Raw genomic sequence first — 23128 nt, forward strand, 5'->3', positions numbered from 1 at the left:
ATGGTTCTCACTGTAGCCTGCTGTGCTGGAGAAAGAGATAAAATACCTAGAATTAGTTCTTGCCTTATGTTAAAATTGCAAACCATCCACTCAACATCCTTGATTAGCCAGAGCTTCTTGTGAAATGACTTTAGCCAGGGACCTCCCGTGTTTTCCCATCTATTTCTGGTGGACCCTGAAGGATGCCAGTTCCAGGCACGCAATGCTTTTTAACGTGTTTGGTGCATGTTATTTTTGATCTAGTTCAAATTCCTTAATTAGCGCCCAGACTTGTCCGTACAAGCCGCTCCTGCGGAGGAGCCTGTCGGGAAGGCCGGCCCGCGGTGAGCCCCGCACAGCCCCGAGCTGCCCTGCCCAGCCCCGCACAGCCCCGGGCTGCCCTGCCCTGCCCTGCCCAGCCCCGCACAGCCCCGGGCTGCCCTGCCCAGCCCCGCACAGCCCCGGGCTGCCCTGCCCTGCCCTGCCCAGCCCCGGGCTGCCCCGCACAGCTCCGCACAGCCCCGGGCTGCCCCGCACAGCTCCGCACAGCCCCGGGCTACCCAGCCCCGCACAGCCCTGCCCGGCCCCGCACAGCCCTGCCCTGCCCAGCCCCGCACGGCCCCGCACAGCCCCGGGCTGCCCTGCCCGGCCCCGCACAGCCCCGGGCTGCCCTGCCCGGCCCCGCATAGCCCCGCACAGCCGGCGGCCGGGGAGGGCAGCCCGCTCCCCCGCTGCCATGGCAACAGGCCGGGAATGCCTCTGGCTCAGCCGTCCCGCTCCCCGCTCCGGAGCGCCTGCTCTGCAGACAGCTCCATTGTCTGCCGGACAGTTGTCTTTCCATCGGCTAACACCGAAATAGCCTCTTCCCGAAGACAAAAGGCTGGGCGCAAAGGGACTGAACAGGGCTAAAAGTTTAAAGGTGGAAAAAAAAATCCCATAATTTATGTTTTAACTATAGGGGAGAGAGGAGAAAAACAATCCTGTCTTCTCCTAAGTGATAGTTGGTGAAGAAGGAGAGGGGTCATAACTAGGTTTTGTTGGGATTTGATAATTGCTTCCTGATGCATCCTGGAACTATTCACAAGGAGACTGGCTTGCCCACAGGACTGTGGCATGGTTTCTATCCCTGCACAGTCAGGCTGCTGCCAATTGACAACTGTTCAGATCATGTAATGAGAGACCTGGGTTTCAATTTGCTTTATGGGTGAACCAGTTTTCATATCCAGAATCATCAGAGTTGACCCCAAGAAACAGTTTTGTTTAGATTCAGCTCAGAGAACTCAAGTGCGGATTTGCCAAGTGTCAATAGATACCTTGTTTTCTAGAGTTTCCCCCTTATGTTGTGGTGCACTGATGATGGAGAAATTTAGGGGGGAGGATACTGCTGAGTTAGTAAATACAGGATTTAATCTTGCAAGCTCTGTCAGCATTTCTTGAGCATTAAAATTCTGGTTCAAATAAACACACTCCCAGTACATTCCCTTTTCTTGTCTCAAGCAGAAACATGCTTTCCTGAAGCCAGTGGGAAGGCAGAATTCTCCTTCATGACTTCAAGTGCTCATATGTGTGTTTCTGAACAAAGCCTATAAGAAATGCCATTCCATGTGAGAAATTGATTTCAAACCTTTCCATAGGGTGCACATCCTTGTCCACATGACTGGCCCTTTTGTTTCTGCCATTTGACCTTGATGTGACCTAGATGAGTGGTACAAATCTGCAAACTGAAGAGATGCAGTGCAAAAGATCAGAATACATTACATTCCTAAATGAGTTTAGATATTTCTTCTAGACTCGTTAACCTAGTGGAAGTCCACTGGTGGTACTTTCTCATCTGACAGCTATTTCTGACATTTTATATAAGTCCTTTATCCAAATAGACCAGTGGACAAAAAAATTTCTCCCACTCCCATTTTCATAACATATGGAAGGAATTTTTCAGCATTATCTCATGAAGAAAGAAAATATCTTTTCCTAGGACATGATCAGTTCTTGAAATCTTAGAATAGCAGTGAACTGAGCAGTCATTCTTGTCCAAGGCAATGTTGTTCTTCTTAGGTAACTCCTGTCAAATTTCCTCCACCAGTCAGTGCCACTCTGTAAGATACTGTTTTTGGGTATTTTGATTATGCATTAAGTGTTGCCCATTTATTTCTTGAATGTTCATTTGATCTTTTTGTAGGAATACTTTCAAATATATATTTTATAATCTGAGTACCTTTTGTTTAAGCTCAGTAAAATCCTCATTTTATTATTCCATGTTCCTCATTTCTCTAATCCCTTTTGTTTCCTTTGGGCAGACCTCAGTTCTTTCAGGACTCCTGCAAAACCTCACATGGCCCTTCAGAAAGCTGAGCTTTGTTTACAGGGCACAGCAGCTGTGGGGGCCCTGTTGTTTTCCTTCACATTGGTCACATTCCGTGCTCAGCTCTTGTCTCTCTGGCGCCGCCACCAAACCAGCTACACAGTTTGGTGATAGAGGCAGTAAGGCTTCCTATCACATTGTCCATGCCTTTCTTTTCCTCCCTAATCTTGTCCTGTACCCTGAAGAGATCTGTTATCCACATCTGTGGCTCTCCCTTCCGCATCTCCAGAATGCAGAAGTCTATTTCCACTTAGCTTTCTGTGGTGCATTTTGTACAGGGATTGTCCTGACACTATCAGGGCTCCACTCTCTCCAGCCCTAGTACCCTGCCTGATTCCTGCTTCTGGTGTCTCAGGACAGAAATTTTCAGGATTCCCTGTTCTTCCCCTCTCTGCATTCCCAACCAAGGAATGGTGAGCATCATTTGGGGATGAAATAGGACATGCAGCTAAGACAAAGTGGTGATGAGGGTTGCTAAAACTTAAAAATTATAAAAGAAACCAGTTGTCTGAGAAGTTATTCAGAACTAGCATACAGAAATTTGGACCCTCTATACTCTCTGTTTTGCCTCCAGCCAGCATCGTAGCTTGGATTGAAGATGCCTGTTAAAGATGAAATGATGGGAAATTAAAATCAGCACAGAGGAATGAAGTAAAGGTTTCTTCTTCACTTTTCACTGCAGTGCTGTGATAATGTAAGGAATTACATCTTTCCATTGTTCTCGTGTGGGTCACTTTTGCTCAGACTTTCACACTTAACAGAGTCCCATGCCTTTCCATTCACTGTAATCACACTGACACGATCCAAGGGAGGGAGGAAGAAATTGCTTGTTGGATCATTTCTGTTTGGCTGCTTCTATGGAGTGACCCTGAATAATCCTGTGTACTGTGGCAGCTACACACCTACATAAAAAAAGGAAAAACAAAACTCCAAATGACATAAGATAGGCAACGACCCAATATTTGGTTCTGTTGATTTCCTGCAATTGTGAATAGCTGCACAACAGCTGGGGTTTTATGGCAGGAGCCTGGACTGGTTGTGCTAAGGGAGTCTCAGGCCTGGAGCAGATGAGTGTGGAAAAGGGAGAATGGCCTCATCAATCACAGCAATATATCGTAAAACGAGCCAGTCTGTCATAGCAGCCTCCCAGGCTGGTCAACAGCTGCCTTGAGGTTGGAGATGACATGCTGATAACACCACAGGATGATAACAAGACTCTCAGGCTTGGACAGAGCGCTGTAGAGCAGGACAATTAATTAAAACTTATTTGGATGAACAAGCTGACAAGTTTTCTGTCTTCACCCTCTTTGTGAGTCCTTTTGTTACATGTATGCAATGGGTGAGCTGGGTCTAAGTGTTATTTTCCAAAGTTGTCTGAAGTTGTTGATGGTACAGTTGTGCTCATCAGACTGGCAGGGCAGGCACAAACTCTGGTGATGCATCTGTGTTTTTCATAACACTTTCCAAGACAAACCCTGTAGCATCACTTCTTTTGGATGGGCCAAAACTGAGATCAGTGTCACTGTAAAGAAGGCTGGAGTTAGGTTACCAGTAGTGGGAATAATTCTTCCTACTATATTCTTTTTCTCTAAATTGTTGTGCTCAACATATATCCCAAACACATCTTTAAAGGCCTCAGGAGGTGAAAACTGGCAGTGCAGCATCCTGACACAACCCTGCAACCACCTTAGCAACAGCCCAACATGAATTTTGAAGACAATAATAGAACAATGACCAAATAAAGTGTTGCGTATCTGACTGTAAGAAGCCCGTTTCACGATCTGTTGCTGCATGCATTTGCTGTCCAAGGTCTTGGTAAGCTTTTTCACTTGCCTCCAATATTTTTTGGGGGAATCCTCCTTGTATCTAAATAGTGTGGATAGTACCCTGTTTCTCAATCTGTGGGAGGAGCAAACAGGAAGAAGCAAAAGTCCAGCATTTCTTGCAGTTCACAGCCAGTTTGGTATGTAAGCATTGAGCCTTATCTGTTTACTCCAGTTTCTCCACCTTTCTCTTTGTTTTCATCCAGATATGCTTGCTTGCAATGGCCAGTGCACAAAGAACTACCTTGACACACACAAGTTTTGCTCAGCTAAGGGCCACAACTTCTACTCTCTACAGTTGTTTTATTCCCTACAGGAGCTTCCTTGCTTATTTCCTTTATCTTGTATGGTTCCTAGAAAACCCACAAGCTTTCACATCACTTATGATAGCCTATTTATCAAACACACATGACAACAACCATTAACACTTCCCATTACATCAGTATTTTTGCTTTGCTACGTAGAGAAAACTTGTGGAGCAGAGGCCATAAATTGCTAGCTGAAGGTCACTTAGACAGTCACATGGTTCAGATTAGCACCTAAGACTTTTGCAGCCCATTCCTGTGTCATATCCTTTGCATCATCCTGCTTCTCAGGCACCTTTAAATAATATTTTTTATTGAGGGTGTGGGTGTTGAGCTGGCAGGTGCATCTTCAGTGATATCTGTGTGGGTCAGGCGCTGCATGTAGATCAGGCTGTCCTTTCTGTTTTCTCACACTATTTCCAGCCAGTTACCTTCAGTCCTTTGTGTTATGTGCAAAAAATCCTTCCAAAATTAAAAAGAAACCAAATTCAGGTACACGTGGCTTTGTTACAGCTCTTCTCACCTTTACATTGAGCACCTCACCTGTTAGCTCATAAAACTTCCCTATAGCCTGGAGCTCACATATGCTTTGAGTCAAGAACAGGGCAAACTGGCTACTCTCATGAAGTTACATGGTCTTCTCTGCGCTTTAAGCAGAAAATGTTTGCATAATAAGCTACAGGGGTGAAAAGTATTAGCATTAGGCAAAAGTTGCATATTGCTATCTTCCATAATTTATAGCTATGTATCAGCTGTGTTGCCCATGAAACATATTTGTCTTCGCAGTTCACCTGGTAACTAAATTATTAAAAAACATAACTGAAATTGAAGTTTCCACAGAATCTTACATTGGAAATTTCTAAATGGGTCTTTGGGTTTATTTTAAATATTAGCAGTGATATAACTTGTAAATCATTTTGATGTTGCTCAGAGTAAAGGTAGTGTATTAATATGGGATTACCTCTTGACCGCATGACCTGAGATATGCAGACATATCTGGCAGACAGGATGTGAGCTGTTGACTTGATATGATATAAAACTTGATCCTGGGAAATGCCTTGGGCACAGGAATGAGGAAGTTAGTGCTACTATTTTTAAATGTTATGAGGACCAGAAGTGTTTGCAGTAGTGCGTTTTGAAGATGTAAAATATCCTGTTCTCTTTCTAAATGATGTGCAGTGTTTATTTTTATAAGCAGTGGATTGAGCACTGGTACAGGTTTATTCAACATCCCTGTGTACTGACTTGTCTTTTCTTGCTAAAGAATCAGCACAAGACTGAGCAGATAGTTGGGGTGACACTTCAGCTGTTCATGAACTTCCCACCTAGGAATCAGAGAACCAGTTATTTTGCCTTGACTACCAAGTTGTCATCAGCTGATGTTACTGTTTGTGGTCACTACCTGAACCGATGGACTGGCAATAGCAAACCTAGAGTGTAAGTGTTTCAGTCACTTAACACACACAATGGTCTCCTGCCTTGGGTTTTCCTATGGCTATGGGAGCATTTCTCACATTTATTAAGCAGGGCCAAACCCCATGCCTTTGCAGTACTGCAGCAACCATTTGAATTCATAACTCAGTGCATGAGACCATAGTGTGTTGCTTTGCTGTCAAAGGTTATGCTGCTCAGTGGGACCCCAGATTCTGAGTGGATCCAGTGCTGACACGTTTCTACCTGCATTCTGGAACTGCAAATGTCAGGCTTATTCCATCTGGTATTACCTCAAGTACTCAAGACAAAGCTAACGAGGTCTGCAAACCTCTGAATTTTGTTACTGGTCCATCATGTATTGCTTGAAAAGTTACAGCATAATGAAGTAATGTATTGTCTGTGTGTGAGAGATTTGTGTGATTGCCTTTTGCAAAATAGAGCTTGTGAATGAATGGTCATCAGCTCTTCCAAGATAAATTGGGATTGTCTTTGCATTTATAGGGCTGGCTACAGATTTATTCTGCTTGCCAGATACTAATTTCATGAAGCATCCTGGGCTTGCAGACATATTTCTCTTTTCTATTCACTCTCATTTCTTCATGAGATCAATAGCCTCATCTCAGTGGCAGCTCCACTATTGAAGGATATGTTGTATGTACTGTGGATTAAAATCAGAGAGGGAGGCAGACGTCTGTGGAGAGAAGCAAAGTCCAAAGTACATTGAGGAAAACTGTCTTAATTTATCTTTGCCAAAGTACTTTTAAAGGAACTGCTTTTGAAAAATGTTGTGCATGTCTTGTTCTTCTCATTTGCTCCTTGTTCTCCTTTTGGATGAAAGATGAAGTAGTGTGATTCATTCTTCTGCAGAGAATCTCTCATTCTCTTATTGATCCCTCTGCTGTAACAGGTTCAGCTTGGTGTTTTCCAGATCTGCTCTGTCCCTTCACTCAAAGTCTTGCCTACCCAGACTGGGAGTGTAGGTATTCCCATGGCAGTAACAATGACTAAGTCTAGGGTGTAGTCACTGTCTTGGTAACCTCTGGGCTGAGCACACCTTGCTGAGAACACAGTTAGATGACATAGTGGTAAAAATATGTCAGTCATGTCTGTGCCATGTCTTCAGGGGTAGAAACGAAGGTGCTTTGTAATGAATCATGTAGGTATGCTTGCTTGCTAAGACATTTACTTTATGACTATACCTGCTTGTTTAATAGAAACAAGTTCTCAGGTGGAAGAAGAAGGTTTTAATCTTTTCTCTACCACTTAGGTAAGATCTCTTCACAACTTGGCTCTAATTATAGACAAACAGTATTATGTCACATGTAGCATGTGAATCCTTTGAACAGGCATAGTCTTGTCTAAATCTTGTAAAAATCTTGAGCACTTCATCCAATTATATCAGTGTTAATGTACCACCTTCTGGCCAGCTAATGGAAGCACATGAATTTATCTTCAGGAGCTTTCCCATGATTTGTGCCTCTCAAATGGGCTAAATCAAATGGCCTCTTTTTCTGTAATAGTTTTGGGACCCATTCACTACCATTGTGTTAAACAAGAGAAGAACTCCACTCTTTTAAGTATGTAAAGAGAACAAAAAAGTATTTACTTCAATTTCTTTTTAGAGTAGCCATCTTTACTGGAAAAAAAAACAACAAAGCAAGCTTTGTTTAAGTGATAAACAATTATTTTACTTGGAGTATGAAATGTTTTCTAGTTACGACTAGGAGAATTTTATTCCTTTTAAAAGTAACTGCCTCTAACACCTAATTCCTGCCTGATGTAAAGATGTAACAGTTTATTCAAGACACCAGCAATCTCGTCCATTACTTGCATGAACTATATCTAATTTGGAGTCTGCTGTTCAAATGATAAATTGGTATGAAGAGACACAGGCACTTACACTAAAAAGCTATATATCTCTCTTTGTTGCAGTGTTCTGGTGATTTTTTGATAGGCTGTATGCTTGTTCTTGACCGTAATTCTAAGTGTTTACAGACTAAAAACTAGGCAGTAGATCTGGAAAGAACATTTTATGAATATGAATATCTTCTGCACAATTCTAATTTATCAGTTTTGTGCACCATGTGTTACAGGTGCTTGGTTTTGTCTTAAGACTAGCCAGATACATTCTGAGAGGACACAATCTTAAGCTTTGTCAAGGGAAATATAGGTTGGATATTAGGAAGAAGCTTTTCACAGAGAGAGTGATTAAATATCGGAATAGTCTGCCCGGGGAGGTGGTGGAGTCACCATCCCTGGATGTGTTTAAAAGGAAACTGGATGTGGCACTTGATACCATGACCTAGTTGAGGTGTTGGGCTGGGTTGGACTCTATGATCTTGAAGGTCTCTTCCAACCTACACATTCTGTGATTTCTTAGGGCACTGCATAGTACAGACTGCAGAACACATAAGAAACTTTTATAAAACTGTAGTTGTAGCCAAGATCTGTACAAGAGAAAGGGGAGTTCACTATACACAGACTATGAATTGCTGAAGTATTTTTTTGGTTATTCCATACTATATCTGACACGCTGGGGGTATGGATTTTTTTTTTTCATGAACCAGAGTTTTAACTACTCAATAAACATACCACAATAAAAACATTGAGTATTTTTAAATTAAATCATCCAAGAAAGTTCTACCTTGCAAACTAATTTTGTTATCTTGAACATTTTCTTTATTCAAGGAAGAGTGAAAGGGCTCTGATTGAATTCATTAGTTTCTCCAGTTGAATAAAGATAAATAGAGAAGAGGAAAATGATTGATAGCTTCCATTGCACAGTGCAATGAGACTCAGAGCTGCAACTACCACTCTTCTGGCAATGTGAAACCAGTGTCTTAATGGTTAGTTCAGTCTTGTTTTTTGGGAAGGTGCTCTGTTTCTTCTCCAAGCAGCAAGACGGTGTGAGTGAAGGAGACACAAGGCAAATAATTCCAGGCAATGAAGTGCTGTAAGCACAAACGCCTGAACTACAGTAATCCTTCCTTCTCATAAACACAGACTTCTGTGTAGAGAGATAATTGTTAGAAAAAGTCAAAACATCAATGGAAAAAGTCAGCAAAAACTTCTAGGGTCTTTTAAGATAGTACATAGAGGACTGTCCTTTTCAACAGTTTTCTTTGCAGTATGAGGGTTGCTGCAACCCAGCTGTGAGGGCTGAGTAATCATTTTCTTGTATTTCATCTTCAATTTAGTATCTGCATGATGGCTTACACTTAAAATGAAATATAGCAGTTCTTACAGAGACTCGTGGGGATAAATTAATGGAACCTAGATGAAATTCATTGTGTTTTAAATAGATCTGGAAGCTCCATTATATAAATTCTTTGTAGCTTCAGATTATTTAACTTCTTTTGACAATTAAATTTCTGTCAGGACTTTTGATGAATTTGCAATAGTTAACCAAGCAACAGGCATTGTATTTAAGTAGTCACTAAGCCACTGCTGGGAACGGTCCGTGCAGTACTACTGTAGTATGGATTTGGGATGCAACTATACTAGGTTTAAGCAGGCCCTATTTACATGGCCTAAATTTAGACAAATGTGTTCAAAGAGATGTTGTGATTTGGCAGCGTGTTATGAATTGAAAAGTTACCTAAGGATGAATCCATTCATCCTTAACATGACCTGAGAAGTCAGTCAAGTGGGAGGAGAATAAGAGGAAACCGCAGAGATCAGATCTGTGACATCAGTCTTTCATCTTGCACCATCTCCTTCTGCTTATTTAGTCTGTGGTGATTTTGAAATGTCTCTTAGCTGTGCCATAAAACCTAACTTTTGTACTAACAGTTCAACATGTTGGAGAACTAAATTGCTGTTAAATTGTTGCATGTGGTGTGTTCAGTAGTGAGAGTAGAGGGCACAGCCCCTGTGAGCAGTCACTTCTACGTGTCAGAACATGCAGAGACACTCAAAAGTCTGAGGAATGCTTACTAATCTATCTTGCAACCTGTTGCTTGCTGTTGGTCAAGAGGTTTTGGATTTTCCAGCTGTCCTCTGTAATCTTGAGGTGAGGTGGATGCCTCTTCTTCTGTCTCCAAAATCTGTTCTGAACCTCATGGGGAAAAAGTGTCCTGCCAGGTTGTGAGAGGATATTTCTTAATGTTACCACACACTAATTGATAGCCCCTTAGAACTTGGTTGATGCGTTTTGTCCTTAGATCAGAAGGCTGGGCAAACTTACATATTACTGAGTATGGCAATGACAATGAGAGGGCCAGAATATCAAGTTAGCCAAGACATTCTAATGAGCCCATGGCAGCACTTTGGCTAGCATGAATATTCCCCATTTCATATTCTAAATGGTAGCAGAAATAAAAATTCAAATTGTCTGTTATGTTGAGGCAGAATGAAAATCAAGCTCATCTTTTTAGGGAACTGGTGGCAATTTAAATAATGACTTAAAATAGTTTGTTGTTGTTGTTTTGTTGTGAATTATGCTCAAATCACAGGTGTACAGCTATACCACGATGCTACATTTTACATTTACTTCTCACTTGTACTGAAGAACAGTGACTTGCGTAAAACATGGGATGTCTGGGAGAAGCAAAAAGCACAAATGCCAGCACTGCTGTATCATGTAAAGCAAACACGGTTCAGCTGAAGAGTATAATTTCATGCTGGCTGCTCAATTTTAGGAGCACTCTGATTCATTCTGAGTGCAGCACTCAGTAGGAAGAAAATGAGAAGAAAGTCATTAAATTTCTTAACACTGAGAATTTGTGCTCATTTTGGAAAATACCTTATTACCACTACAACAATCCTGGGAAGAGCTGGGACTGAAATAGTGCACAGTTTTCTACAAAGTGTCCTGGCAGAGCCTGAGACTAGGAAAATAGCAGTCAAAGGTGTCCTGTTGTGAGAGAGGATGAGGACAACTTCCACAACACAAATGAAAAACATGTTTTTCCTTATCCTAACATATATTTCTAGATCACAGCTTCTCCAAGAGATGTTTTAGAGACATCCAAAGACTGCCAGACTCTTGCACACTGAGTACAACAAAGAGTCTCTTTACTGAACACATCCTGGGGAGAAATCACACCTGGTGCTGTCACCATAACCCATGTACTTTTGTGGTAACAGCAAATGCACACACAAGTGCATGGGGACAGATTGGAGCTCTTCTTCAACATTCATTCCTCTTCCTACTGGATTATCCTCTAGAGCAAAGGGTATGGGGACAGAAGAGGGAAGAAAATTATAACAAGAGTGAGGGAATATTCCAGGCAAACTGTAGAGAAGAAATGCATCCTGAAAGTTTAGAGGAGAAGTTTTAAAAAATCACTGTGACATGTGGTTTCTCCTTTAGGTCATTATGTTGGGATGAGATCAGTACAATCATTTCTGTCATTCCTTTAATATTTCTTTTTGGGTTCCTTCTCTGTGTTCAACTGTGTGTCTTTTAATTAATTCTTGTCAGACTTCTCGGCATTTTAGCCAGGTCTTTTGACAATCTTATTCTTGCCCAACATATGAATAGGCCTTCCTTGAGCATGCAGACTCTGGGGTTTTTTTTAAGGAGAGAACTAGGTAACTTCAGAATAATTAGCTGAAATTTCCTCCCCTCCCCTCTTTTTTTAAAGACAATTCCTCGTCTCTCCAGGAAGATGAAGAGATAGATATGGAGGCTGTCAACTGGCAGCTGAACAACACCTCCATGAATGGCCATTCATCTACCCCAACCACAGTTCGCTTTCCCAGCTGGGTGACTTTTGATGACAATGAAGTCAGTTTTTCACCACAGAGCCTTTCTCCCTTGAAAACAGATACCCCACCTGCAGAAACGCAGGCCCCAGATGTTAACTTTAATCTCACTACATCCTTAAAGAAAAGAGAACGTCCTAAAAGCACATTGGGAGACCTCTCCAAAATTCAAAAACTAGATCTTTCCTCTTTAACCAAGTTGCCTTCTGTTGAAACACCACCATGGAGTGCTACTAATCCCTTTCTGGATGAATCTCTTCGAGATGTCCAACCGTCACCCATCAATCCATTCAGCTCATTCTTTGAGGAGCGAGAGAGGCGTTCCAAAAGCTCTTCTGTCTCCAGTGCTCCAGGCAAAAGCCAAAGAGACTCTCTCATTATTCTCCAACAAGAGCCTGATACCATCAGTTTCCATGAGGCAAACAAAACTGTAACCCACACAGATGCTGTAGAGCAGCTCAAACAGCTCCAGATTGGAGACCCAGATCGTGTAAGCAGTCCAACCTTGCCTGATGATGACCCCATGATGCCATATGATCTGGATGCAGCTTTATCTAACCTGGCACCAGCTCAGCCAAAGGATGGATGGCCAATGATGCTGAGGATCCCAGAGAAGAAGAACATTATGTCATCCAGGCACTGGGGACCAATATATGTCAAGCTGACCAACAGTGGATGTATACAGCTTTTTTATGAGAAGGGACTAGAGAAGCCTTTTCGGGAACTCAAACTTGAAATCAATCATGAGATCTCAGAGCGCAAACTGCAGAACTACGATGAGAACGGAAGGATACACAGCGTGCGATTGGATCGCACAACATACAAGGAGAAGAAGAAGTATCAGCCCAAGCCAGCTATTGCACACACTGCAGAGAGAGAGCAAATTATTAAGCTTGGGACTACCGATTATGAAGACTTCCTTAGCTTCATCACTGCTGTGCAAGACACACTGATGAACTTGCCAGCTTCATCAACAGATCTGAGCACAGTGGGACTGAATTATCAAGAAGAAGAAATCACTGTGGATGTCAGGGATGAGTTTCATGGCATCTTGGCCAAGGGAGATAGTGTGATTCTCCAGCACAGTGTGCTGACTCATATCTATGTTCTCAGCTTCCTTTCTGGCCTGGCAGAATGCAGACTGGGCCTTAATGATATCCTGGTCAAAGGGAATGAAATAGTTGCAAGGCAGGATATTATGCCCACTACTACCACTAAGTGGATTAAATTATACAGCTGCCGGTTCCATTCATGTGTGGATGAGGATGTGTTTAATAACTCCCGTATTATCCTGTTCAACCCCTTGGATGCGTGTCGGTTTGAACTGATGAGATTCAGGACTGTCTTTGCTGAGAAAACTTTGCCTTTTACTCTGAGGACAGCTGCCAGCATCAATGGTGCTGAGGTGGAGGTGCAGAGCTGGCTGATGATGTCCACGGGGTTCTCCTCCAATCATGACCCTTTAACTCAGGTCCCTTGTGAAAACGTGATGATCCGCTACCCTGTGCCACGTGAGTGGGTGAAGAACTTCCGCAGGGAGAGTGTCCTGGGGGAGAAATCTTTGAAAGCCAAGGTGAACAAGGGAGCCACTTTTGGATCAACCAGTCTTTCTGGTTCTGAGCCAGTAATGAGAGTAACTTTGGGAACTGCCAAATATGAGCATGCCTTTAATGCCATCGTATGGAGGATAAACCGACTGCCTGACAAAAACTCAGGTGAGTGGCACATACCATCTCTGCAGAATAAACTAAAACAAGTTATATATTTTGAAAGATAGGAAATACTGAGTTGAAATGGTGAGATGTATCATCCTCTGTAGTATACCAAAGGGCATAAGTTAGCTGCATGAAGAATGTGTCTGACCTTTCATAGTAATAGTTTTATGTATACTACAAATATAGCTAATGATAAAAGAGTTTTAGGTTTTCTGGATGCAAAAATACGTGTTCTGTCTCTGCTTGGAGGTACTTAAAAGAGGTAGTACTTAGGGAAATGGTTTAGTGGTAGAATAGATTCATGCTAGGTTAGTGGTTGGACTTGATGATCTTAAAGATATTTTCCAATAAATGTTTCTGTGATTCTCTGGTTATGAACCTAGGCATCAAACATCTGTTTGCTCAGGACTGTTATTGGAAGCAGGGCTTTTTCACTTAACTTGCAAAAGCAAGATTCTGTGCTATGGGACTAAATGACAGGATCAGATAAATTGCTGTAGCTCCAGCACATGTGATATCTTTTCCATGCATTGCCAAGCATACTGGTCCAGTGCTATATATTTTAATGCTTATGCCACAATTAATGCCTCAGAATTATCTGAAATGGCAACTGTAAGAAAACAGAAGACATTGCTCAACCATTAAAAAAAAAAAATAGACATTTCCAAATGCCATTTCGTGGCTATGTTTCTGTAATCAGTGCAGACAGGGAATTACAGCTTAAACCTGAAGAAAGAATACCAACATGAAGCCCACTTTGTATTTTTATCCCAAGTCTTTGTATTTCTAGTAACATAGTCGTAAGTAAACATTAAAATAATATAGGCAAGCTATTGTTCCCTTTGGCCATTTCTGCCAGGCATTTTATTTGCTGCCTGTCATCCATGGTGCACAATAAAGCTGGACAACTCAAGTTTACTTTTATTTGTAGTGAATTCTACTTCTTGACCTCTTTGATCTAGAATACCTTTTTGCAGATGAGATGGACTTTTCAGTATTAAAGCTGTAGTAATGCATCTGACTGACTGGGAGGGTTTCTATATTCAGTGTTCCCTGAAGGAAAGATCATTGGGTACCAGATTTGGCACTCTCTATATGTTTTTCCTGAGACTGAGTTATAGTCTCAGCAAAAGAGTGATCCAAGTGTCCTAACCTTTTGAGTCATGTTTCAGCCCAAGGACACTAGTTTACACCACTGGTTACAGATTTGGAGGGATATCACTGACAGAAAGGAAGGCTCTGGGTTTCCCGTAGACTGAGCTGTAAGAAGACAGAGCTTGGAAACTTGAGAGAAATGTAGCAATGAAAAGTTCACCCCAGGCTGCTTATGAGCAATAACATGCATGTGAGGAAAATCTCAATATGCCATCTACATGAGCTCTGGGAATGAGATGCTGAGAAATTTGCCTTCTGTGGCATCTTCTCCCCAAAGACCTCAGTGTACCATATAGGCATCATAGCTGAGGAAATGAAAGCCCTCAGACTTTAACACAATCACAAACCATTCCAGTAGCAAACCAGGAGAAGAGGCAAAGCTCCTGTCTCTACTGCCTCCTGCAAGGTGATGCTGCATTACCCGTTGCTACTCTGAGGGAGATATTGATCTGTGCCTCTTGTTTCCTTCTTTCCCATTGTGACTCTTTATTGTATATACACTGTGACAGGGGGAAGGAAATACATTACAGATTTGTTGCTGCTGTTGGACCCCTGCCACAGAGCATCTATCCATCAGTGTCATCATGCAAAACACAGGGCAGTTGGTATTTGTTTACATCCTGAGAGGAAGAGTGTCCTCACCCCTCCGGTCAGATCAGATGTAATTTCAGGGAAAGGAAGAGCCTTGGAAGCACTGTCTTGGCCAAGACACGAGGTATGTGAGAGGGAGGGAATCCCAAAGTGATGACAGGGCAGGCCAAATGTAGTTCAAATCTGACCTTGCCCTTCAGGGACTATTTCTGTTTATTGGTGGTACTTCATCCCATGGTTCTCCTTTCTCAAATTATATGGCAAACCAAGAGGTATATAAGTGGTACTCAGAAGCATTCATTCTCACTCCTCCTTAGGTTTGCCTAATGGACAACATATACTTGTCTGCGGATGATACTCATGTGGGATCTAACTGCCAGCCTTGTGCATGTTTGGCTGTATCCAGCCCTGTCCACAAGTCATATAATTACCCAACTTCATGTATTTGCAAAGTCGTTATAAATGATGCAGTTCTCAAGCACTAAACATAAAACTACTCCACTGACTCACACTTTATGCTCTCTTACTGTGATACCTGTAACTCACCTCTAAGAGCACTCTGGGTCTTCTGTAATTATCTGGCCTGCTAATGAACTCCTTTGATGCCTGAGACTCCAGAGCAGGAGAAAAGTAATGGCATCACATTGGAGCTGAGGGAAGAGCTGCAGGTGGCCACAGCCTGCAGCCTCACCTGCCTCCAGAGGCCACACAGCAGGTCCACACCACCTGGGGCATATGCATTGCGTGGGTGCTCCAGCACATGAGCTGTCTGCCAGACATGCTCACAGGAGTACATATGTAGGTACACATTTTGGGACTTTGTGTTCATCTACAGTGTGTGCTCTGACACACAGTCTCTTGCAAACACAGAGGTTTCCAGATAGCCAGCTGGACCTCCTGTGCTTCACTCCATTCCCTGAACGTGGACTGGTGCAGTCTCTGTGTAGAGGTGAAGGGCACAACCCCCAGCCCTGCCATCCACAGAAGAGTGTGTCCCTACTGAAGCTCACTCCTTGTATGCAGGTTGTAACATCCTAAGAACCCAGATTGTTAAAAATTATTTCAGCAGCTTTTCACTCTTACCTAATTTTTTTTTCTTTCTGTGCTTTCTAATGGGATGGGGCCTCTGCACTCTAAGTCTAGGAGACAGTGTTATCAGCACAGTCTGTATTATTTTGTAGCCAAATTATCTGCTTATGACCGAACATTGAAAAACATGTGACAGATGAAGGACAGTGCATACTCTATGATTTGACCTAAGGAAAAAATATGGACTGGATTCTACTGAGCACATGGCTGAAATCCAAATAGCAAATATTTGTCCATTTTTACAACTTAGTAAACTTTATTGCCTGTCTTATATTTAAAATTTGTATGAACAAAAGAGTTGATGAAGAACACCTATTTGCAAGCTGTTTACCGCTCCTGTTGCTGCTGGCTGGGCTTCACATGTTCTTTTCTTTTTTTAATCCACCAGTAGAATACTAGGGAAACATCCAAATGGTCTTTGATCGTGGGAAAAGGCTCTTTCTGTGAAGCAGGGATGTACCATCTATGCAGAGCCTTGGATCTGGATTGGAACTTTTCTCTAGTTTGGCTGTGGATCCCAGGCATGCTGCCTGGAATACTTTCTGAAGTAAATTATATCTTCTAATCCAAACATGTTGGGACATTTGGAGTGTCACGAGTCATTTGGAACAGATTCTCTCCAATGATAGTTACACCATCAGATCCTTGATTGTCAGAACAAACAGGTAATAGGTCAAGGAAACAAGAGGTGCAAAACAAAAGCAGTGTGTTGATTCCTGCTGATTTTACTAAGAAGGATACCTGTCCATTGGAGAAAAAGCTCTGAATGAGCCTGTTGAGCAGTCTAGAGATGCTGCCTCATGAGCTTCGTGCGCAGGACAGCAATGAACATCAATGGACTAGGTAATTTTGCAATAGCTTCAGTGGAGGAGTTGCTTTCTTAATCTGTTCACCTTGTTATCTACCACACTGAGCTGGTTTAAATTAATAACTTCCATAATTTCATAATTTTCATTCATTGCCTGCATTCCTCCTTCATTGTCTCTGTGCTGTATATCTTGCTGACTTGTATGGAGAAGAACTTTCCTAGTGAACAAGTATTCAGGCATCCTAAAGCCTATAATAAAGGCAGGCAAGGATTCCATTCATTTACTTTGACATTCATTTACAAATATATTGATAGTAGGATCCTTTCAATCAGAAAGCCCTGTGTAGCTGTGAAGGCTTTCATCCTCATTTTGCAAATAGAGAAACTGAGGCAGAGACATTAAATTACTTGCTCAAGAGTTTAAGAAGTTGGCAGCAGACAGAGAAGAAGCCAAATTACTTTGACTAGAAGTGCCTACTTTAATTTTTACACATCATTGCTGTCCAGCAAAACAAAGAGGAAAAAATAATAAGGGTCATTTACATATGACAGAGCTAAACTTTACCTCCTCTCCTTGCCATCCTTAATGGCTAGCCACCTTGTCATGGGTTCAAGTGAAGAATAAATGGTTATTCCAAAGCTTTGCACAAATTTGCTTTTTGAACACAGGAAAGTTATTAAACCTTGTCCAGTACATTTTCTTCTGCTAAAAAGGGGGATAACGATTTCAAATAAACATCAAATATTTCCAAATTCCTCCTTTCCTTACTATCAGTTCATAACATTTTAGAAGGATGTGCCATGATGTACTTAGAATGTGACAAGCCCTAGGGGAATCAAAAGAAGACAAATAAATACCTTTACCCTACTGTGCTGGATTTACTTCTATATTTTCACCCACTAAAAGCAAACTAGAATAATTAGCAATCCTCTTTGCATGTTGTTTAATTCCTTCGGTAACTTCAACCGCATTGAAGCAGGTAAGACACTTGCCATGAACTAGTTCACCTAGGGATAGTCCCAGTTTCCTGCAGCTTTGTGATGCTGCTTTCTCCTAGGTGTTGTGTTTTTATTCATCTGACACAACTCTCATGACTGTTTACTCTCTTTTTCAGCTTCTGGCCATCCTCACTGCTTTTTCTGTCACCTAGAGCTTGGCTCTGATCGGGAAGTGCCTTCCAGTTTTGTCCGCTATGTGGATGTGGAATTTGACATGCCCACCACTTCTGCATCCAAAGCCACTGTTCGGTCCATCTCTGTCGAGGACAAGACCGATGTGAGGAAGTGGGTCAACTATTCAGCACACTACAGTTACAAGGTAAAACTGAGCCGTGCTGATCACCGTGGTCACTTTGCATGCTTCATTGTCTTGAAAATTATGGGCAGACAAATAAAATACCATGGACAAAAGAGGTGGGAGTTTGGCACATGCCAGTCTGCATGCAGTAGGTACCCATGTGCAGCTATTGATTCATGGCAAATAAGCAGTGGATTATCCCTCAGCAAAGATGGAATAAATTTGCTTGCAGTTGCCTGTGGAAGAGCGTGCACAAAGCCAGTTCCTGGGGATTAGCTGATATGTAGAGTTTGAACGGGGAGTTTTGCTGCTCTTCATAGTGGGAGTGCTACCGTGAGAGTCCTACTGCAGACAAAAGAATCACATTGTTTCTCCACTTAAATATTTCTTCCTCCTGGCTGCTGAAGGAGAGAGCAGATAGGAAAGTGCACTATGTATATACCTGTCAAAATATCTCAGTAAATTTGCATGTTAGCTGCAAAGAAATTGCCTTCTTTGAGAGCAATGGTAAGAGGTTCTGAAAAGATTCTCATGGCAAATATTTTTACTGGTAATTGTAATTATATTTTTAGTAGTTTCTTAAATTCCCTTGAGTTGGTATTTGATCTTCCTAAGTATCCCCTTTAGGAATTAAAACATGGGATTATTCCTGCGTTTTCAGAGATGTGGAAATACAAAACCCAAACATGGATTTCCCCTTGGCCTTGTGCCAATACAAATTGGTATCTGTAGGCCAAAGCACCTCTGAGCCTGAGGACAGCAGGGAGTGTGCTGATATTTGGGGTAGTGTTAGGCACTGCTTCAATAAGCAGGGAGTTGGATTTGACCTTATAGGTCCCTTCAAACTCAAGATCATTTAAAAAATCTCTTTGCTTCATATATTAGCGTTTGCAGAATTTATAATTAAGGCTGGTTTTCTACTGTCATGTAGGAGGCCACCTATTGTCTGCACATTTGGTTCTGGGTTTGTATTCAGAGTACACCTGGGAATGGTAATGAATATAAAATCATGTGAGTTCTCTACATGACATTTTCTCTTCTGGAAGTTATTTCATGACATTGCTGAATTGTAGAACTGCTTTGATTAGACTGAAAATCCTTAATAACAGTAAATAAAATCCCATTTTCCCTGATCCTCAGTCTATTTTTCCTCACAAACCTCTCAGTTCACCAAGAGTTTCTTCACCTGAGCACAAGAACCACCACTGAGGAAGATTTGTGAATCTTTTGTTTTTCTTTCTCATTACAAATTTTCTTCCTCTTTTTCTTCTACCAGGTCGAAATAGAACAGAAAAAAAGCTTGAATGAGGATCTGAAGGGAGAAAGTACTGCAAATGTCAATGAATGTGCTACACAGTAAAGGAAGATCAGTCTGCAAGTCCCAGGAGGGGTGGTCAAATTAACAGACCTGGAAGAAAGGGCTTGCAAGGGTTGGGTATTTTTCTTTTAAAAAAACTAGGGACTACTGCTTTTAAAATAATGCTCTGAAGAGTATAATTTTTTTTCTTTGTGATGATCCATACTTTGAGAAGAATGTGGTCAGTAGTTTGTTTGGAGGGGATGCACAGGCTTTTGCTGGAATGGTGTAAGTACAATTGTACAGTCAAGCCTGCCTTTTCTGCCTTTTCACCATTTAGGTTCTGCACTCAAGTATGGTCTGGCAACCATCGGAGCCACACCAGAAAACAGCCTTTATCTCACAATCTTGCCCTCTCACAATAAGCATTTTGTTTCAATGCCTGAATTGACTGAATTGCTTCCTTCTGAACTGCCAAATAAAATTCAAGGAGGATCAAGTGAAAAATTATATAAAATCTCTTTTCTGAAATGGTTCACAGAGTGAAAACCCTGAGCATCATTCTGGAGAATCAGCACACTCTGCATCTGAAAGAGAATGGTCTGTGAGTTTAAGCAGGTGAACTACAGACAGGACAGCTGATCACAGAGCTGTTCCTCTGTTCAGCCCTTCCTGTCTCATCCCTCAAATGACATCATGTAACTGTGCACGTTTTCACAGGGTTTGCACAGGTTACAAGAAAGCCTCTGCAATTTCTTAAAATTTTTACTTTGTAGTCTGAGCCATTCTGGTATCTTGACTGAACAAGGTCGTGGCTGCTAGCAATAGGGAATGTGTGTTACAGTAGTGGAGACACCAGAGAGACTTTGCTGAGATTAGATCATTCCTGCCTAGAAAGGTATTTAAGGGAAAAACAAGGGGGTTTAGTTTTGGGTTTGGGGTTTTTTTTGTATGCTTTTTTGAATGCGTAAAATGGGTGGTTATTGAAAATGTCAAAACACAATTACTTTCTCAGACAATGTTCTTCGTTTTCCTGAAAATCCTTGGAAGTCTGTCCAGCCACAATATTATTTTCATCTTCTATCTTGAACCTACTTTATAAGTAACTTGTATCTTTATAATACTCCCATTAACTGGGCCCCAAAATCTCTTTCCAAAAATTAACAAGCTTCCATCATGGAGATTTTTTTACCCCCATTTAACTGGAAGTAATAGCAAGTCTTAAAACCTCCTTATAAATAAAAATTCAGAAGACATAAATCACTCATTTACACATATTTTCAGAAAAAACAGTGTTAAAAGTACCTTTTTTTAGTTGTTTCTATAGCTTGTGTAATATTTTGTCTCCTAATGTTAAATGTAAAGTAAGTAATTTATTAAATCATTTATCTTTTGAAAGGTTACTACTGACTATAAAATACACATTTGGAAAACTTTGGCAATGTAATTTAAATTCATAATGAATTAAAATGAAAGGTTTTTTATAAATTTATTTCATTTTACATTTAATATAAAAAAATCAATACATTCTTGATTTACCACTTTCACTGTGACTCCTATAAAAATTACTACAATGTTAAAATCCCAAATAAATAATGAAATTAATTTCATTGAGTCTTTAACTGGTAGTGGTAGAATTTAAAATAAATTGTAGGGAACTTACAAATGCCTTTTTTATATGCACCTACATTTCAAGCTTGCATCACCCTAGTGACACATACTTACACAGGTACACCACTTTCAAATATGTTAAGTGTCAGTCCTTCTAGAACTTAGTAACAAGCTTGTAATACTCCATTGCAGGTTGCCTTTCTGAGCCCAGGATGCTCCTTGGAGCACACCACTTAATACTAAGCATTTGCAACATCTCTCTGTAAATGGAAGAATGCTATTAAGTTTTATAAAGAATTTTGAGATCAATGGATTAAAATTTCTGATATTATTAATGGTAACTTGTATAGGTTGTGAAATATCTGAGAGCACATGGCTGAATTTGTGACTAATTCTCAGCTCTGGCACAGGCTGGCTGTGATGAATTGCATGGCAATTCCTCTACAAAATTCACTCCTGTTCAAAGCCAAGCAAAGAATTTCTCGGTGGTCTTCCTGCTTTTCACTGCAGCTCCTAATGTACAGATTCTGAAATCCCACCATCCAGAAATCAAAAAACAACCAAGCGGAAGCAGTGCTGAGATATTACTGAGGAAATGTGAGAATGTTTTGTAAAAGAAATTGAGATTTTCTATTCTGACCTGCAGGCTCAGTGTCTGGTTTTTTTTTTTGCCTATTGCCCCTCAGCTCATGGAAACAAAAATATGTAATACAAGTTAGCAAAGTTATGTTGTACACCTTAAGAGGGGAGAAAATAAAAGGAATATAATTTTCCATTGCTGACGAATTGCAAAGCTATTCAGCGTCTATTATACTTGTGCCACAGAACAGTCTACGTTCCAGTAGCTGAAAGATAAACATACTGGAGCTTTATGGATTTATTTAATTTCTTTACATTTCATCACTGTTTGTTTGTTTGTTTTTAATTCAGAATCAGTGAATGACAAAACCTGACTGTCATCTTTCTAGTGTACACAGAAGTATTTCTTTCAGTCATCATGAATTTATGCAGGCAAAACTGGAAAAGTGTTCTGGTTTATATGAAAGCTATTTTAATCCATTCTCAGCTCCAGACAGTGTTTTTAGATGTACTTGCCACTGAATTTTCAAGAGTTTAGGATGAATACCTCAGCCAGAGTTTCAAAAGATCTTATTTCCTGAGACTGGAGTAAATAGTTTGATTTTTCAGAAGAGTGCTAATAACCAAAATCTTCAGAAACTCTATTGTTGGTGTCACCAGGTGTCTCAATTCTTTTTTCAGTCCAGCACCATTACAAACATTGAGAATTTGAACACTGGAATCCTAAGTGTCCTTACTGAGGTCTCCGCTGTTTTTTATTGATTAAGTAGTTCCAATTTTTCAGTGTTACACACTGTCAAATACGTACTTTATGTACATATACTCTTCACCCATGTGAGTATAGAAGTAATTTAAACAGCCTGTGGATTGGAGTGAAGGGAAAAGATCTGAGAAGTTTGTGAGTTTGAAAGCAGCAGAAATTATTTAGATACAAGCAGGGCCTGTAGCAGGGATGGGTTGTTGGGGTTTTTTTATCATGTGGAAAAATCTCTCTAACTAGTTTCAGATTATTACTTCTTATGGGGAAGATGCATCACTGTCCTTTGGTTTATTTAAAAGCTTTGTAGTACTCAAACACTCCATGCAGGAAATGTGCCTTCAAGGTAAGCAGACATTTACTCCCTGAAGTGATTCTCACTTTCAGTCCCCTTTCTCATTATGGTTTTAATATTTGCACTGTGGTAAGACTTGAGGTATTGTATGGAATTTTGCCTAGAAACATAAAGTGTCTTTCATCACAAGGGATAAAGATGAACAATATCTCCAGGCAGCTGAGCTTATTTTAGTTAATGTCTCTTACATTTATTAACTATGGACACTGCTAGAAAAGGAAAATGGGTGAATTCAGCTGAGAAATACTAAAACTGACATGTT

General features: G+C 41.0%; 1 protein-coding gene across 6 annotated transcripts in view; it reads left to right on the top strand.

The window, feature by feature from the left end:
• The window catches only part of STON2 (stonin 2), a 65943-nt gene extending 43995 nt beyond the window's left edge, over positions 1 to 21948 (top strand). For 5 of the 6 annotated variants that reach the window (XM_083863704.1, XM_083863700.1, XM_083863701.1 and 2 more), the window contains 3 exons: positions 11492 to 13327; positions 18086 to 18288; positions 19544 to 21948. In XM_083863704.1, coding sequence (XP_083719830.1) covers positions 11492 to 13327; positions 18086 to 18288; positions 19544 to 19627 — 2123 coding nt within the window. In that variant the 3' untranslated portion in view covers positions 19628 to 21948. Of the gene's footprint in view, positions 1 to 11491; positions 13328 to 14991; positions 15320 to 18085; positions 18289 to 19543 lie in introns of those variants that run through there. The other variant, XM_083863705.1, reaches the window with a different exon arrangement.
• The last annotated feature ends 1180 nt before the right edge of the window (positions 21949 to 23128 follow it).

The sequence above is a fragment of the Zosterops lateralis genome (assembly GCF_965231275.1).
Source record: "Zosterops lateralis genome assembly, chromosome: 6".
Classification (NCBI taxonomy): domain Eukaryota; kingdom Metazoa; phylum Chordata; class Aves; order Passeriformes; family Zosteropidae; genus Zosterops; species Zosterops lateralis.